The sequence below is a fragment of the Spermophilus citellus genome (assembly GCF_964194105.1).
Source record: "Spermophilus citellus genome assembly, chromosome: 2".
Classification (NCBI taxonomy): domain Eukaryota; kingdom Metazoa; phylum Chordata; class Mammalia; order Rodentia; family Sciuridae; genus Spermophilus; species Spermophilus citellus.
In genome coordinates, this window is record NC_138183.1 from 209,758,296 (window position 1) to 209,778,060 (window position 19,765).

At 33.8% G+C, this 19,765-nt stretch overlaps 1 protein-coding gene across 25 annotated transcripts in view; it reads right to left on the reverse strand.

Moving 5' to 3' along the window:
- SOX6 (SRY-box transcription factor 6) overlaps nucleotides 1-19,765 on the reverse strand; it is a 603,909-nt gene that overhangs the window by 318,220 nt on the left and 265,924 nt on the right. For all 25 annotated transcript variants that reach the window (XM_081280977.1, XM_081280953.1, XM_081280954.1 and 22 more), the window contains one exon: nucleotides 6,091-6,298. In XM_081280977.1, coding sequence (XP_081137103.1) covers nucleotides 6,091-6,298 — 208 coding nt within the window. The remainder of the gene's footprint in view (nucleotides 1-6,090; nucleotides 6,299-19,765) is intronic.

The following is a 19,765-nucleotide window of genomic DNA, read 5'->3' on the forward strand; positions in this document are numbered from 1 at the left end:
CACAAACAGACGGTCCTGGATTACAAGCAGCACTTGACCATTTAGATCACGACAACAACCAGATTTCACCAGCTGGGCCATGTTCTCCTAGGCAGTGCCTGTTGACCTCCTCAGTCGCAGCTGCTCAAATGAAATTCTCATTAGACAACTTATTTTCAGAAGCCAAAGGACTCTCTGATTAAATATATGTATTTAGATATAGAAGTCCTTTTTAAAGTATTCATTTTCTGACAACTGTCGCTTATGTTAGAGCCCAGTTACACTGGCAACAGGACGGGTAATACAAGGATAACTAAAATTCATCATTTAATCACAGCTGAAGGATTTTTATCTTGGAAGCATTTTAACCTGAATCCATTAATCAAGGCTTTCTACACTCTACCCACCAATATCAACAAAGTTTTAAAAGGCATATTCTGATATTCATTCAATTCACCTACGCATCTATCTACCCACCTACTTATTTATCTATTTATGAAACTAACTCAAAGTTAAATTTACAAAAGGCAGAAACCTTGCCTATCTTCCCATAAGACTCACTTTTAGAGGGGGCACTTTTGGCACTTTGTTCATGAGTATTTCAGCAATCTCGTCAAATCACTGCTCAGAAGAGGGCATTTCTTGAAGAAATGGCAAACACTGATAATAATTTCATGGATAAAACCCCTTGCCTGGAGAGTTACTGTTTTGACATAAAATATTGTTTTAAAATGGACCATAGTAAACTTCATAGATCAGTTTCTACATATGAGGGTAATGAAGGGGGAAGATATTTAATCTGATAAAGTCAAAACATTCTCCAGGACAAGAAAGATTCAGGAAAGGTCTTAATTTATTACAACAATCACATAGCTTGTTAATCAGTTAACCATGAAGTATGGCCCTCAAACCATGAAGCAAAAGTGAGTGAGGGGCTGGAGATATGGCTCAAGTGATAACGCGCTCGCCTGGCATGCGTGAGGCACTGGGTTCGATCCTCAGCACCATATAAAAATTAAAAAATAAAGATATTGTGTCCACCTAAAGCTACAAAATAAATACTTTAAAAAAAAGTGAGTGAGGTGTGGGATAGCATTTGAAAGCTCTTCTATGTCCTACGATATATATCCCAAATGAGAAGAAGAACCTGGAACTTTAAAGTGTCAAAGCCAAGCAAATATCAGAGGAGCTGTTCTACCTCCTTAGACCTAGGATATAAGTATTTTAGAATCAAAAGTCTATTCTAAACTTTTAAATGACCTTTTCTATAATTATTTGTTCTCCATGATACTATTCTGTTCTATTGTTATAAACAGATAACTAAAATTAGTATTCAAGCTCAGAATATCAAACTCAAAATAAAAAATAGAAATTCTCATTGTTCCCATTTTCCAAAACATATTCCTCCACTTCTTTATTTTATATTAATTGTATTACCACTCTCCTATTTGCCCAGAGTCTATCTTTGAACCATTCCTCTCAGTTGCCACACTTAAATATCAAGTCTTAACATTCTATCTCCTAATATCTTTTCCATATTCAGCCCCCTTCATTTCTCATTTCTGTTGCATTAGTTCAGGGCCTCATTATCTATAGCCTGGAACAATTTTCTTAATGTCTCTCCCTGTTCCCGTCCATCCTACATAGTCCTACCAGATAACTTTCCTGAAGGGAAAACTAATCTATCACCTTATTGTGCTTAAAAAAAAAATAGTCAATGATTCCTCCATCACCTTCATTTTTTAAAGTTCAAACTTGGCCCAAAATTAAAGGACCTCCATGATATGAATACAACATAGTTCTCCAGTCTTATGTCCCATATGCAAATTCACCTTTAGTTAAGAACCTAAATTGTTGGCTGTTTTAATGCTCTTTGCCTGTTCCTTCTGCCTGAGATGTCTCTTCCTTATATTTCTGTTTACACAAATCCTTTCATTCTCCAAGACTAGTTAGGACCCATTTCTCTGTAGAACCTTTCCATGACTTTCTAGATAGAAGGAATATGTCAATTTTGTAAATTCCTATAACATTTCATCGATATAGCTTTTATGGAACTAATCATAGACATTTCATTATAGTTCATTTGATATATGTTTCATATTGTTTACTAGAATATGAATTTCTAAAGTTTGGGACTATTGTTTTATTCATTATGGATGCTCCATATCATCTAGAATAGGGTTTTGTGGGGTTTTTTTAGCCTGAGTTCTACAACCCCAAGAGAAATGGAGAGAATTCAGGGAATCTATGAACGTGAATGTAAAATGATTCTTTTTCACTAGTCTCTAATTTAAAATTTGCTTTTCCTTAAGTCATATATGCAGGCCACAAACCAGAGCATTGCATTGCAACTGTGACATAACCACAAATAGATTAAAATAAACGTTTTATATCATATTATACTTGTTGAAGTGTATATAAGATACAAATTTTGTGTGTGTGTGTGTGGTGCTTGGGGATTGAACCCAGGGCCTTGTGCAAGTGAGGCAAGCACCCTTACCAACTGAGCTATATTCCCCAGCCCCAAAATATTTCTTGAGCTTAACATTACTTCAGAATTATGATATTGTTAAGCCACCCATTACATCTTATGTTTAAAGTATTAGTAAAGTAGCATATTTTGGAATATCATAAAAATTTTTAAAGTATTTAATATTTTAACATAATTCATTTTCTCTAATTCTATGTACTTTATGTGATTAAAATAATTCTAAGAAAGGAACTGTAGGCTTCACTAGACTATCAAAGGGATTTACAGAAAACGAAAAAGGTAAGAATTTAAGAATCCTTGAGATTTTGTTTTGCTTTTTAATATCTTTTAGTTGTAGATGGAAATAATACCTTTTATTTTATCTATTTATTTTTATGTGGTGCTGAGGATCAAACCCAGTGTCTCCCAAATGCTTGGTGAGCACACTACCACTGTACTACAACTTCAGCCCAATCCTTGAGTTTTGATATAGTACCTTGCACAGAAGAGAAAAAGGTATAGGAAAAATTGCAACATTAGATAGCTAATCATTAGGGTCATAAAAAGATATTGTATAAAAAGAACATTGTATAAGAAAGAATATTGTTCATCCAGGAGTGGTGGCCCATGCCCATAATCCCAGTGACTTGGGAGGAGGAGGCTGAGGCAGGAGAATTGCAAGTTCAAAGCAAGCCTCAACAATTTAGTGAGGTCATGAGCAACTTGGCAAGACCCTGTTTCAAAAGAGAAAAAAAAAAAATATATATATATATATATGTATATGTATATGGCTAGGGATGTGACTCAGTGACTAAGCGTCCCTGGTTCAATCCCTGGTACAAAAAAAAAAAAAAAAAGGAAAAAATATTGTTCATAAAAATTCGTAGTCTTAGCCCTATTAAAATGACAATTGAGATTGCTGCCTAACACTAAAGAGAGATCTCTTTAGAGATCTTTCATTTTATTAATTATCTTCCAATGAAGATTGTAGATTGACTCATATGGACACATACAACTGTTAGACACTATCATGCCATCCTGGATATTCTTTTCTGGTGTTAATATTACTAGTTCCTTCAACCATTCCTCTTATTATGTAATTTTATGTCTCTGATTATGTCAATTGTTATCTGAGAATATCCCAAAGCTTTTAAATCTTAGTATGGTAATTATGAACTCAACACTGTACTTCAGATACATTTTATAGAGCAAGGGAGTTCAATGGAACACAATCTCTTGAATATCACATACCATACTTCTAATATTGCTAATCCTAACTAGCATTGGCAACTTTTTTGGCAGTATTTACCCTGATGATCCCATTGTGCTTTCTGACATCTAAAGCTCACAAGATTATTATTTTCACTCAGATAGCTGTTATTTGAATTTCCTGCAGTAATTACTTGCACAGCTGAGGGTTCTAATCATAATCTCTGAACTTGATAATAAAATCTATTAAATTTTATCTTTATAGGTTTGTTTTAAGTTCCATTTCCAGTTTTACAAACCTGTTTTGAGTTTTGTGTCTTGCATACATTATATTCACTGTTCCTCTCAGATTTGTGAGATTGGTAAATCTAATGATCATGCTTTCTAGTATATATTATGTATAATAATAAGCACTAAAAATGGCTGAATTTCTGATGTCTAAAACATATTATTGTAAAAACATTAAAAATCTGGAAAGTATGTACAAAGGCATTTTTTTCTAGTAGTAATAAAGTGATAAAGAACTCTTAAATGAGCAGTCTTGTCTTGAAGTTTCTCTTGTACAAAAGCAAGGTACTCATGGTAAGGAAAAGGAAGAATAAAAAATTAACCATTACTTGCAAGAAAATTTGATTTAAAATTCCCAAGTATTCCAAGAAAAAAAATCACAACACACCAAAATATTTTTACCTTAAAAATCTCTTCAGGGCATTCTGAAAACTACCTTCTTATATAACTACTTTTCGAATATTTATATACATAACTACTTATATATCAAGTTTTTGTTGAATCACAATTAAAACTAATTTAGCAATCTCACTTATTCAGAGATTTTTTTGATCAAGCATTTTGAATGATTCAGAACATAACCAAGAATTAGAAAAACAAAGTCTCTGAAAAGGCAGAAGTGTCAGCATGAAGTTCATACACTAAAGATCATGTATATCACCCAGAATCTTTCAGCAACTCATCCAGAACACATTTGTTCATATTTTAAATACAGTTCAGAAGTCCTGATTACCTAACTTCAAAATCTACAGATGAATGAAAGAACAAATGAGAAATTATTCACAACTATGCAAAAATTAGCCTGCAACCTGATACTGAAGAAGAAACCAGCACATGCACACACACACACACACACACACAAAATATAAATAGATAGATAGACAGACACACACACATATATGTGTGTAAATAAATGTACATATGTATCAAGGAGACACAAGGATTCTAGAGTTTCATAATTGCAGAGAAATAAGTATAAAGTCAAACAGTTCTAATCATCTCAGTGATCTCCAGGGGCAACTATTACATAAAAGCATGGTAAAACAACTGACATTTATAACAGAATAAACATCACAATACCTCCAATTCATATAGTTTACAGTTCCCAAGAAACTTTTATATTTATTATTGAAGTTAATTCTCATAATGTTTTGAGTTTCCAAATCGGGAATCAGTACCATACCAAATTTTGAATTTTATGGTTCAAAGAGACTTAACATACTCAGGGAAATATAATTGTTAGATGGGTATTACTGTTTTTACTCTACTGCATCATGACCCTCAATACTCAAAAATATCTACATTTGTGTTAAAAAAAATCTGGTTAATAAAAACAAGGAAACATGCAATACATTTTGAAAGACTTCCACAAAAATGAATTTAAAACCTAGACTTTTGAGCCTTAAAGGAGTAAAATTAAGTTATCAGAAAAATTCTCTATTGTATCAAATCTCAAAGTTCCTACAGTGTCACAGATTTAACTTACAAGACTAGTAATAAATCCAGAGCCATGAAATATTGTTGGAGAATCTTCTCTCACCTCTGTTTTCTAGGACCTAGGTGAACCTGAGACTCTTGTGCAGAGTGGAGAAGGTAAATGGGCAATGTGGCAGCAGATGTCACATGTCAAAGTACTTGCCCTGGAACTTTGAGTTTTAACAGTATTAAAAGCCTTAACCTCACCTTTCTAGTTTTGGAAGTAAAAATAACATTTATAAATGTATAAGATAATCTATGACTGAAGAGAACTAAATTTTAGAAAAAAAGTTTTGCATTTGAAACATTTGATATTTTCATAAAGAAACACTATCTGCCAAAAGGAAACAAGAGAGAAAAAATGGAAAAGTGAAGAAATTTCCCTCCCTACCTTTTTCCAGGGCAATGATTATCGTCAGTTTAAAATCTTGAGGTTTTTTTTTTTTTTTAATTATAAGAACCAAATAAAATATAATTTTTTTTAGAAAAACGGAGCTATCTGCTTAGCACTCCTAATGGTTCACAATCTGCCATCACCATGGTAACCTCTGAATAACTTTTTCCTAGCTAATGCCAATTATGCACTTCTCTGGCCCCTGAAATCCCACTCATTTTTTTAAGGCCTGGAATCTTTAGAAGAAAAGCCCAACAGTTAAGTCTACACATACCCTCTTGTTCAGTCCGAGTCATTTCCTCAAGCTTCTTCTGTTTCAGTGTGTCCACCACATCAGCAAGGCTCCCTTTGCGGCGCTCTGGGGTTCCAAAATTAACACTGGTCATTATCTCGCGGTCCCGACTCCCTTCGTCAGGCTTATGTGGTGAGGTAGAGGTATTTCGGAAGGAATATAGGGAACAGATTTTATTATTCTCTGACTCCTAGAAAAAATAAAATAAAATAAAGCCATTAGAACATAGGTTTCTTAACATTGGAGAAAAATCATAAACTCATAAAGACAGTATATGATGCTGGGTGAGATAAATAAAATATATAAACTAAAATAAAATAAGATATAATAACTAACTTAGTAGGAAAAATAAAATATACAATTCTGATTAAACAATTGTAAACTTTAAAGAAGCAGTTAGTTATCAAAGAAACTGAAATCGCAGATTCAAATTACTTAATTTTTGAAGTTATAAAGCAGCCTAAGTGGTTCGATAATGGACAAATCAACTTCTTATACTCTTCATTTTAAAAAGTTTAGATTCAGTGAATAATTATTAGGATTGCTAAAGTTTTTCTATTATTTCGGTGCTTTTATTAGCAATGCTTTTCCCACAGCCTAAAACAACAACAAAAACTGTATATCACAAAATGCTTTCCTTTAATTTAGAACCATTAGAAAAGTTAGCTTCAGAATCCAATATTCATTATTCACCATAAAATATATAAAACATATAAATTAGTGCCAGAAATTAAGTCAACTTGAATATTTTTGTGTGCTATATTTTGGAGAGAATCATTAGCTTAAAGGTATACAACTGTCCAAAGTTATGGAAGCTTCTATTTCTTACCCTTACACTGGTACTTCAGCACATAACACCTTTTTCATGTGACATTTATAAACTTCTTTTTAAACAAGACGGTAGGTTTATTATAGAAAGATTTGCACAGGAATGACTTCATAGTACAGAAAAGTTAGCTAACAGGTAGGAGCATTAGATCTTAGAAGGAAAAGCAAATCTGAGATTGAAAATAACAAACAAAAAGAGAATAAAATCATGGCATTTGCAGGTAAATTGATGGTGTTGGAGAAGATAATGCTGAGTGAAGTTAGCCAGTCAAAAAAAAAAAAATGCTGAGTGTTTTCTCTGATATAAGGAAGCTGATTCACAGTGGGGTAGGGAGGGGGAGCATGGGAGGAATAGATGAACTCTAAATAGGGCAGAGAGGTGGGAGGGAAAGGGAGGGGGCATGGGGTTAGAAATGATGGTGGAATGTGATAGTCATCATTATCCAAAGTACATGTATGAAGACACAAAATGGTGTGAATGTACTTTGTATACAACGAGAGATATCAAAAATTGTGCTCTGGGCTGGGGATGTGGCTCAAGCAGTAATTCGCTCGCCTGGCAGGCGTGGGGTACTGGGTTCGATCCTCAGAACCACATAAAAGTAAAATAAAGATGTTACGTCCACCGAAAACTAAAAAATAAATATTAAAAAATTCTTTCACTCTCTCTCTTTAAAAAAATTGTGCTCTATATGTGTAATATGAATTGTAATGCATTCTGTTGTCATATATAAATTTTTAAAAATTAATTAAAAAAAGAAAATAACAAACACCTGAAAGTTTCTACAAAGAAATGCTTTTATATCTCTCTAAATGACTTGGCCATAGCCCTTCAGTAGTTTTGCATTCACCTTATCTGACTGCACAAAGGTATCCTCTCCTCCTATTAAAAAAATAAAAACAAAAACCTGTTGTGAAGCAAAGCATCTAATCTTCAAAAGCTTCAAAATCCTAATCGTTCCTCTCTCCTTCACAAAAACAGCCCAGCAAGCTTCAAAAACAAGAGGAAAGCACATGAGGCAAATGTTACAGAATTGATAACTAGTGGGAAAGGGGGAGAGAATGAATATGGGAATCTAGAGAAGATATATATATTAAAGATTAATTAATTGTACAGAAAGATTAATTGTACTCAATAAATGCTAGGTATTTATGTATTGTTGTCATTGTGTATAAGATATGGAATGAATTTTTTTTTTCAAGGTTATTGTGAGCCCATGAATGAGATAACGTTTGTAAAGCTCCCAGGCACAGTACTGAGCTCAGTGCTGAGCTGGTGTTTAATAAATGGTAGGTACTATTATTTTGAAGGAAGAAATAGATCTAAGAATGGACCTAAGAAAATTTTCTTCCCATTGGACATGAAGAATTGTGAAGTAAAAAATGTTGATGTGAGCCTCAACTAAATAAAATATTGAGAACCCTGTGAATATTGTAAGACCCATTGAATTACACACATTAAATCATGTGGTATGTGATTAATCACAATAAAAAGCTATTAAAAATACTGTGAGCTAAACCTTCATCTCTGCATTTTTATTGCTAGCATAAGGCCTAGAACAGTACAGTTCAATACATTTGTGCTGAAATAAGCAGGATACACTAAATGGGACAGGGCAAGAAAGAGAGCTCCTCTTTACCTTGATCCTAGATCTCTCCTTTCCCCCAAAGAAGATGTTTTACATCATGTCATGTTTACAATAATTCTGTGGAGGGAGATAAAGGGTCCCGTCTTCTTAAATGCCAGTCATGTTAGTACCTGGCTTCTTAAAATGGCCAGTTCATTCTCCATTTTGATAAATGAATGCTCAGAGGTATGTTTGCCAATGCCATTTTGACCCTGAATAAAGTTCATATCATATAAATGACTGAGGATTTTATGTGTCAATGATTATCATTTGATCAATTATGCTTCAATTACTTTATTTTCAAATGTATATTATTTATACATCATTACTCGAGAGAATTTTTTTAAGTTTTTTAACTGACTCAAGCTAAGGGTATAAAGATCAAGTCAAAACAATAGAATGTATAAGTGGTTACCTACAAATGACTCATCATTGACCATAATGAAGATTTTGCCATTGTTCCCAAACACAAGTTGAGAGCCACCAGGAGAAATTCTCCAGCTGAAACAACTTTAGGTGGTAGAACATTCAGCTCCATAGAGTATCATTTTTTTCTATCAGGATTAATTTCAATCTTATGTACTCATTGTCACTTCTTGGACTATTTCCCTTGTTCTTTGACTCATGGAAATGTGATCATTGTCATCCTGTACTATAGACAGTAACCACAGGTTCCTCATGGCAAATGATGACCCTCATAATCTGTGCAAAGTGACTTAGGAATAGAGTATCGAGAAAAAGAGGCTGAAAAGTCATGATTTTCCCTATAAAGCCATAAGAACTACTTGCAGTATGCTACCAAAGCACAAATATCAGGCAGTAAATAAAATCATAAATGGCTTGGTTCATATAAGTCATACCATCCTCAGGAACAATGGAGAGAGGAGAAATTTGTCACTTCTGGCCCTTACTTTTTTACTTTCTAAAACTTAATGTTAGTCTTTCATGAATAGAGACTTCTAAGCAATTTATCCGAGTAAAAATTGGACATAAATCAGTATACTTAAAATAAATTAATGTTTGATAATGAGGTTAATAATCCCAAAAGGGAACTTATTAAATGTTCTAGGGGGGTTTCCCTCTTTAGGGGGTTATATAAATTAAAAATAAATTTTCTTAAGAAAAAATTCTAGCTTAGTTTGTAATTTTCTAAAAACAAAACAGGTCCTATGACACATCCCTTGAGGAAACTGTCCAGGGATAATAACTATCAAGTCTTGATGCATTACTGCAGCACAGCTGTGAAGAGTTCTGAGACATTTCCCTGAAGTGGTGGTTCTCAGATTTCAATGTGTAGAATTACCTGGCAGGTCTGTTAAAATGCAGAGTCCCTCACCTCCCCTAACCACTATCCTCCCCAGTGATGGAGACCAGTAAGATGAATATTGATACACAATCCTAGTAGTTCTGATCCGCAGGTCCTGACCTCACTTTAAGAAACACTGCTCCCTAAGAAGTCAATAAAATAAATGTACTTTGCTTTACATTATAATGTGGATATTATCTAGGAAAATTTTTACTAAACCCAGTTAGCTGTGATTTTAAAAACTAACATACAAGAGATTAGCTCTCTTTCCATCTTGTAGAAAACACCCACTAAATTGCATGACTGAACACATGAACAATATAAAAAGCAGAGCACAAGGTGAATGGAGTTAGTCAACATTAGTTCACTCAAAGGGAACTTACTATAAATTTGTTTTCTTTTCAGTCCCTAACCTAAATGCCCCCACCAAACCTAACAGTAAATAAATTTTCAAATATTATTGAAAATGATCTCAGTCCCAATATAAGGACTAAGACATTGTTGATTTAGATAATTGAAAGGGTATTTCATTGGAAATCAAACAGTACATAAACTACACACAGTAGTAGGAAAAAAGGCCATTCATTTTAGAAAAGAAAAAGCAATTTTCACAAATCAAGAATTTAAACTATACAAAGTAAATAGTAGAAAACACAACAAATTAAAAATATTTCTCAGAATTTTCAGAATTGTTATTCAAAACTGATTGCTCAGTGGTGGCATTTAAAGGACTTTAAACCTAAATACCATTCCATAGTACTGAGAATATATAAGAATTACTGAAATTCTTGAGCTTTGTGTGTCTTTTTTCTTTCCCCAGGAATGTCCTACATCCTCTTTGATTATAAATCCAGCCCACTTTTCAAAGTTCAGATCAAACTGCATTTCACCCTTAAAGCCCTTCCTAAATAACTGGGCCTTGCTATTTTGGTACTCTCCACTATACATCAAAGCACTTAATCATTAACACACAATTCAGCATTTAATTATATACTAGAATAAATTATTCATTACCATTTTACATGTAATAGTTATATCTTCCACTAAGTTTTGGCCCTTGGAGATTTGGGGTCATGTCTCATACTTCTTTGATATACCTTCAGAACATAAAGTATATTGAGGCTGATAAACCTTAAACAACTACTCAACAAATATGTCAAAAATAATTTTAAAAATTACTGCCATAGGGAAAGATTTGCTTTAACAGTGACAGGATTGTTTAAGCAAAATATTTAGACCTGAGATATTTAAATATAAGTGACTGATGATATAGCTACACAATGGGATACTATATGGTCATTAAAAATGTTGAATCCTTAGCAATATGGGAAATGCAAATAAAAACTACAATGAGATTTCATCTCACTCCAGATAGAATGGTAATCATCAAGAATTCAAATAAGAATATGGAGAAAAAGAAACACTTATACAGTGTTAGTGGGATTGTAAATTAGTAAAACCATTATGGAAATCAGTAGAGAGGTTCCTCAAGAAAATAAGATAGAACCATAATATGACCCAGCAATAGCACTTCCGAGTATTTATCCAAAAGAACTAAACTTAGCATACTATAGTGATACATGCATATCCTTGTTTATATAAGTACAGCTCCCAATAGTCAAATTTTGAAAACAGCCTAGGTGTCCAATAACAGATAGATGAAGAGAGAAAACATGGTATATACCCCCAATGGATTTTTACAAAGCCATAAAGAAGAACAAAATTATGTCATTTTCAGGAAAATGTATGGAACTGAAGAACATCATATTAAATGAAATAAGCCAAACTCAGAAAGTCAAGGATCATATGTTTTCTCTCATATGTGGAAGCTAAAGAGAAAAGAAAAGGGGGTGGATTTCATGAAAATAGAAGGGACATCAGTAGAACAAAGGCTAGAAATGCTGGGAGGGAAGAGAAGAGGGAAAGAAGAGGTATTAGGTAAAAAAGTCTGACCAATTCATGTATGCATATGTACAAATACATCACAACAAATCCCACTATTTTATATCATATGAACACCAACAAAAAGTGTTGTCTATGTTGAATGCAGTGATATTCATAGTGATGAATAATTAAAAGCAAACTGAATGCCCAGTTTTGAAGGTATATGGTTTATCCACATGATGAAAGACTTTGAAATTATTAAAATAATATTTTTGCAGAAATTTAATTACATGTAGCAATATTCATGTGTTATGAATGAAAATTTATGTTGGTGAAAAACTTCTATGTATATATGCATATTTTCCCTTTAGATAGATAGATATGAATATAGATATATATATATTAAGGGAAACATACAAAGAAAAGAAAAGAATCCAGAATACCTAACAAAATGTTAATGGTCATCTGATTGTTGGGATAATAGTTTCTTTTTCCTTTTGAAGTTATCCATTGCAAATAAAATATCATAAATAATACTTTTAATCAGAAAATAAATATTATTTTCAGAGTCAAATACGGATATGAAAAGTATTGTAGAAATAATTTATTCACAAAGAAAGATGTACTAAATGGAAAAAGGGTATATTGTAATACTTAAAGTATTAGATGAATTATTTTGTGTGTGTGCATAAGGGTAAATTCTAACACCTCCCCCCACACTCCTATATATACACAATTTGGAAAAATATGTACCAAAATATTTATAGTGGATTCTAAATGGTGGTATGACTATTAGTAAGCTTAATTTCCCTTTTTTGCTTATCTGTGTTTTCTAATTTTTCCTCAGTGAACGTATTACTTATGTAATAAAGAAAAATCACTTTATAAACAGATACTTGAAAGCAACAGAAAAAGAGAATAATTTAAGAGAATGAAATTTGACCTTCTTGAAATTATAAAAGTCCATATATTATAGTCCTCCTGTACTAAACACAGAAAAAACAAATGAGTTTTTTTCCCTTTAATTTTCACAGTTGAAGGATCTAGTTTTCTTTTTAAGTAAATCTAATTATAAATAGAATACTTGTTATTTGATAAAATGTATATCCTTATTGCTAATATATGTGCCCCCTCCAAAATTCACATGTTGGACCTAAGACCTAATGTGATTGCACTAAGAAGTGGGGCCTTGAAGTAATGTTTAAACCATGAGAATAGAGACTTCATGAATGGGATTGGTAACTTTATGTATAAGAGGGCCAGCGACAACTAGTTGGGCCCTTCTTACCCTTCCAGCCTTTTAACATGTTAGAACACAACTAGTCAGCTCTCTCTAGAGAATACAGCAATAAGTACCAACCTAGAAGTAGAGACCAGGCCCTCATCCAAACCTGCCAGTGCCTTGCTCTTAGACTTCCCAACTATATTAATGACCTTTCCATTGCTACAGCAAATACCTGAGATAAATGAATTTGTAAGGAAGAAGGGTTTATTTTGGCTTACTGTTTTAGAGATTTCAGTCTGCGACCTTTTGTCTCTGTTAGTTTGGACCATGGAAGCATACCATGGCAGGAGAGCATTGGGGAGGAAGCCCATCACCTCATGGCTATTGTGTGTGTGTGTGTGTGTGTGTGTGTGTGTGTGTGTAAGAGAAAGATAGAGAGAGAGAGAGAAAGGGGGGGAGAGAGAGAGAGAGAGAGAGAGAGAGAGAGAGAGAGAGAAGGAGAGAAAGAGAAAGTAGGAGGAAGAGGAGGGAATACCAGAATCCAACAATTTATTTTAAGAGCATGCCCCCAAATAACAAAACCTCCACTGGCTCCCACCTTCTAAAACTTCCACCAACTCCCAATAATGCCATAAGCTGGGGGATACATGGGTTTTGGGGGCACTTAAACCTTAGCACCAACCTTCAGAACAAAGTAAGTTTATATTGATTAAAATTTATGGTCTGTGGTATTTTGTTATAGCAGCATGAACAGACTAAGAATTACCAAGAAGTATCTATTGTTGTATAACAAATCAATCCAAAACATAGAACTTAAAACATTATTATTTATTTTCCTTAAACATTTCTATGGGCAAGGAATTTGGGAACATCCAGGTTGCATAGTTTTGTCTCAAGGTTCTTCATAATGTCCCAGTCAAGTCTGTGGCAGAGGTTGGGTTATTTCAAAGGCTTCTCTTGTCAGATGTGGTGCCTCGGCCAGGAACACCTCAAGAATTCTGAGCTGGAATAGATAATTTTATGGATACAATCCTCTATTTATATGTGACCTCACCACATGACCTCTTCTCTCCCATATGTTAGTTTAAAAGCAGCTGGACTACTGTATATGGTGGTTCAGGGATCCAAAGGGCTTCAAAGGTACATGTCCCATGGAAAATCAGAGGAAAACTACATCACTGTTGTAAGCTAGCCTGGGAAATCATATTGTGTGTCATTGCATTCTAGCCTGGCAATCATATTGTGTCAACGCATTCTATTCAAGAGTGATTAGAATGGCTTTCCCATAGTCAGAGAGATAGGAGTTGCCTTTTCATAGGATGAATATATAGGTTAATTCTCAAATAGTCACTGTGAGAAACGAATCATGTAAAACACTTAGTACAGCACCAAGCACTAAATACTCAATAATTGATAGCAAATGTCATTATGATTAAATTCAAAGGTACTTTGTCCAGTTAACCTTTATTTCAATTTTCAATTCTGTAAATAATGTCATAATAGCCACCAACACTATTTTAGGTTTTTATTCAAATTCATTCATCTACATGGAATATAAAATACAAAACTACATTACTCTCTTCATTATAAATACTTATTCCAAACTAATTTCATTAAGATCTGGCTCCTCATAGAACTCCAGAAACCTTAGCATTTTTTTTTTTTTTGGTTGTTGTTTTTGTTTTGTTTTGTTTGAATACCAGGGATTGAACTCGGGGACACTTGACCACTGAGCCACACCCCCAACCCTATTTTGTATTTTATTTACAGACAGGGTCTCACTGAGTTGCTTAGCATGTCAATCTTGCTATGGCTAGCTTTGAACTCTCCATCCTCCCGCCTCACCTTCTGAGCCATTGGGATTACAGGTCCCTGGCTTGTAATTCGTTTTTTCTAGGAATGCTATCAATTCCCACTTAATCCTATCTTTTTTGGATAATCTCCACTCTATACAGGAGCAGCTCCAGTACTCTAGGCTCTGATTTATCTGACTTGCCAACCACACCTAGACCAGGAATGTAAATGGATAGCCATACTGCAAGCAGAGGAGAGCTCTGGACTGGGGATTTAAAAGTTAAGATAATAAAACCAGATACTCTGTGTCTAATGGAAGAAAAAGTAGGCCCTAATCTCCATCATGTGGGATTATGCCCCAACTTTCCTAAATAAGACTTCTTTGGTTCAGGAATTAATAGCAAGAATCAATAAATGGGATGGATTCAAACTAAAAAGTTTCTTCTCAGCAAAAGAAACAAAGGTGAATAGAGAGCCTACATCTTGGGAGCAAATCTTTACCCCTCACACAAAAGATAGAGCACGAATCTCTAGGGTATATAAAGAACTCAAAAAGCTAAGCATGAAAAAAAAACAAATAACACAATCAATAAATGGGCCAAGGACCTGAACAGACACTTCTCTGAAGATGATATACAATTAATCAACAAATATGTGAAAAAGTGTTCATCATCTCTAGCAATTAGAGAAATGCAAATCAAAACTACTCTAAGATTTCATCTCACTCTAGTCAGAATGGCAGCTATTATGAAGATAAACAGCAATAAGTGTTGGCGAGGATGTGGGGAAAACAGTACTCTCACACATTGCTGGTGGGACTGCAAATTGATACAGTCAATATGGAAAGCAGTATGGAGATTTCTTGGAAAATTGGGAATGGAACCACCATTTGACCTAGCTATCCGTTTCCTTGGTCTATTCCTAAAGGACTTAAAAACAGCATACTACAGGAACACAGCCACATCAATGTTTATAGCAGCACAATTCACAATAGCTAAACTGTGGAACCAACCTAGATGCCCTTCAATAGATGAATGAATAAAAAAAAATTGTGGCATGTATACACAATGGAATATTACTCAGCATTAAAAGAGAATAAAATCATGGCATTTTCAGGTAATTGGATGGAGTTAGAGAAGATAATGCTAGGTGAAGTTAGTAAATCCCCAAAAACCAAATGCTGAATGTTTTATCTGATATAAGAAGGCTGATTCATAGTGGGGTAGGGAGGGGGAACATGGGAGGATAGAGGAACTCTAGATAGAGCAGAGGGGTGGGAGGGGAAGGGAGGGGGCATGGGGTTAGAAATGATGGTGGAATGTGATGGACATCATTATCCAGACATGAATTGGGGTGAATATTCTTTGTATACAACCAGACTATATCAAAAATTGTTCTCTATATGTGTAATAAGAATTGCAATGCATTCCGATGTCATATATAAATAAAAAAATAATTAAAAAAGAAAAAAGATAAGATGCTAGGAATTGGTATTGGAAAGCATGGGTCAGAAATGGGATTTTGCTTATTATAATGGTGTTGAAATCCATATACAAGTAGAAGTCCTTAAAGTTAAGAGAAATGACTGGGAAATGGCCTAAGAAACTGCATGAATTAAGTACTCTATTGGTACCCAATTTAATTGTAGCAACAGAATATTATCCTCTCTTATCCTTTAGCAAGACTGATTTAAATATATTCATTCTTATTGGATTGTATGCTGTTTTGATTTCCATTTTAATTGTAGACTTTCCAATTTCTGACAGCACCCAATCTATAGCAAACTTCTATTATATTAGACCCCTATCCAAAACCATTCAAGGCACGTTCAAATCCTCTAATGGGTTTAATCTAACACTCTCCTGCTGAGACATGCCATGGTTCCATATAGCATATATTCTTTCTCACTAAAATGAATTATAAGCCAAATTTTCTTAACTAAAAGTATGTTCTTGGTATTCTCTGGGTAGAGGAAATAAATTAAGGGGATGGAATGTCTATAAAGAAGTTAAAAATAATAATAAAACCAACTAAAAGTTGTTTTGGTTTTGGCCACTCAACCATGTCAGTGATCAATATTCTCTGGAAGGCAGATGGAAGTTTCAATAGCGTGTTCAAGTTACATTACATAATGTACATATATTTAATATATAATACTGTTATATTACATACTATGTACTATATTTTGTGATTCCCTACTTTAAAGCACTTTTTTATGAAACAAAAACTACCTGCCAACTATAGAACAGGTCTTACACTACTAAAGTGTTATTGACTAACTGACAAAGAAAATTTACCTAATCTAAGTTCCAGGAACTTCTTGCTAGCAAAGGAAATCTAACCTTTTTAATATGTTGAAGAATAAATTGCTAATATTTACAGATTCTCTCTCAGAGTAAAAAGTATTTTTATCTAAAGTGATATATTTTAACAAAAAGCTTTGGGTAAAAGAAACTTACATAAATGAAAGTGCTGAATTTTATTCTAATTATAGATGATTCATGAGAAAACTATCACTTGCTCTAATGGTAAAACAAAAATGTATGCCTTTTTCCTTTTAAATATTGCTGAATATATTAGGTTTACTTATCATTCTCAAAGTTGGCATAAAATTATGTCACGTATCACTATTACTATATGGTCTAATAAAAGTAAAATTATTTGTGGATATGTCAGAAAATAGATTTGCTTCAGTATTTGCAAAAGTGTCATGACTCCTAAAGTATAAAAAGAAAAAGCTTCGGTTTAAAAATGTTATCTTAATTCACAGATAAAAATCACAAACCTGAAAGTTTTCTAGTTGGCCACATTATTGTGATTTTTAATAAACAGAAATTAATATACTACACAGAGTAAATATAGGAAAAAAATTGTCTCCAAATTGTTAAGACAAGAACATAAAACAGTTATATTGCATTCCAATGCACAAACTCACATAGAAAAAAATCAGACTCTCAAGATTCAAAAATCCTTAAGAATTCAGTTGTTCAACCCCACATAGCCCTTAAATCCTGTGCAAAAGAAGATGTAATAATAAAGTAATTAACAAAGTATAGGCAATCAAGGCCAAATTTTCCAGTTTAAGTTCCAGTTTTTCTGCCTGCCTCCCATATAAGCCCAGACAAGTTAGTTAGCCCCTTTGTCTTAATTCGCTTCTTTGTAAAATAGGAGTAAAGAACCTATCTTATGGCTCAGTGACAAAGCGCTTACCTAACACGTTTGAGGCACTAGATTCATCCTTAGCACTGCTTAAAAATAAATAAATAAAATAAAGTATTGTGTATATCTACACAATTTTTGAAAATATTTGAAAAAGGAAACTACCTCAGAAAATTAATAAAATTAAATGTATGAGTAAAATTAAAACAGTGTCTGTTGCATAATAAGTGTTCATTACATCATGACAGCAATGATGAATAATAGCCCTAACAAGTAACTTTTGGCTTCCCTGTGAACATGGCACCTTCAAAAGTAGGCTATTCGGGCTGGGGATGTGGCTCAAGTGGTAGCGCGCTCGCCTGGCATGCGTGCGGCCTGGTGTTCGATCCTCAGCACCACATACCAACAAAGATGTTGTGTCTGCCGATAACTAAAAAATAAATATTTTTTAAAAAAATTCTCTCTCTCTCTCTCTCTCTCTCTCTCTCTCTCTCTCTCTCTCTCTCTTAAAAAAAGCAGGCTATTCCATTTTTGAAGGGTTGAAGAAAACTCCTCTTTATAAAGAATATAAAATCTATTTCAACCTATAGTTCTATTCCATGGAAATATTCATAATGGTAACCCTTTCAATACCAACACACAGCTATTATAGTACTTTTGTATCTCTGCCCCACCCACCAACCCCTAGAGAAAACATCCCAGTTTCCTTCATTTCTTCCTCATAAGACATAGTCCAGCCATTCTGGTCATTCTGGTCTGAGTGTATTCCAATGCATTTCTCTCTTTTAGAGAGTGATTGCCTAAATGAAATATACTCAATATTGTCTGAACAACAAGAATTAAGATACACTATAACTGCCTTAGAGATACCATGTTTTAAAGATCTAATGCCATGAGACAGAGTTCAGTTTTTTGAAAGTGGGACCTAAGAACATTAAAGCAGGCAGGCCTACAAGTGAATTCCTTGGCACCTGAAGCAGCATTCTATCAAGTTCAGCTATGAGCTCATTCATGTGCCTATCAACTCAGGCAGTCATTTTCATTTGGACATTCATTACTCAAAACTACCATATTCTACCTAAACAATACTACCAGGGAAGGCTGAATTGGCTTAAACAATTTTAATCTTGAAATCAGGAAAGTTAAAAGTGGCAAGAGACTTGGTGATTCTATTTCAGATGTTTCATTTTTAAGATGAGAAAACTGAAGTCATGAGATATTGAGTGACTTTCCTAGGTCACATAGTAAATTAGTGGCAAAGAGAGCACAGGTAACATCCTTTCCTCTAACTTATGCTCTCTCTATGTAACTCCAGGAAAAATATTTCCACTGCACAGAAATAATTTTTTTTCTTTTTTACAATTTAAGGTATTGGAGGAAAAGTATTATGGAGAAGTTGGAGATGTTGGACTAGTTCTGATGGAGCAAAGTTTCTACACATGGAGAGCCTCAGGATCCCATAGAGTTTTTCTTAAAGGACAGCTACTTATCTAGTGTCAAGTCAATTTTCTTCATTCTCTCCTCCTTTTGCAGCTTTTTTTTCCTTCCTTATTTGAAAGATACCAGTGCACTTGTAAGAATAACTGTTATTATATAATCAGCAAGGCAAATAGTATGTTTTAAATGAAGAAACCTCTCAGGGTATGTTCTTCATACCTCACAAATCTTATCATTACAAAGTACCAGGGTCCAATTAAGACTTGTCAAATTATTTTTTTTCCTTATTGGAGATGCTATTCTATGAACAGGGAAGTCCTTCCGTGGCCAAGCTAGACAGATTACTTCAAATATCACACACACTTAGCCCTCAGGGCTACTCTGTGAGCTCAACAA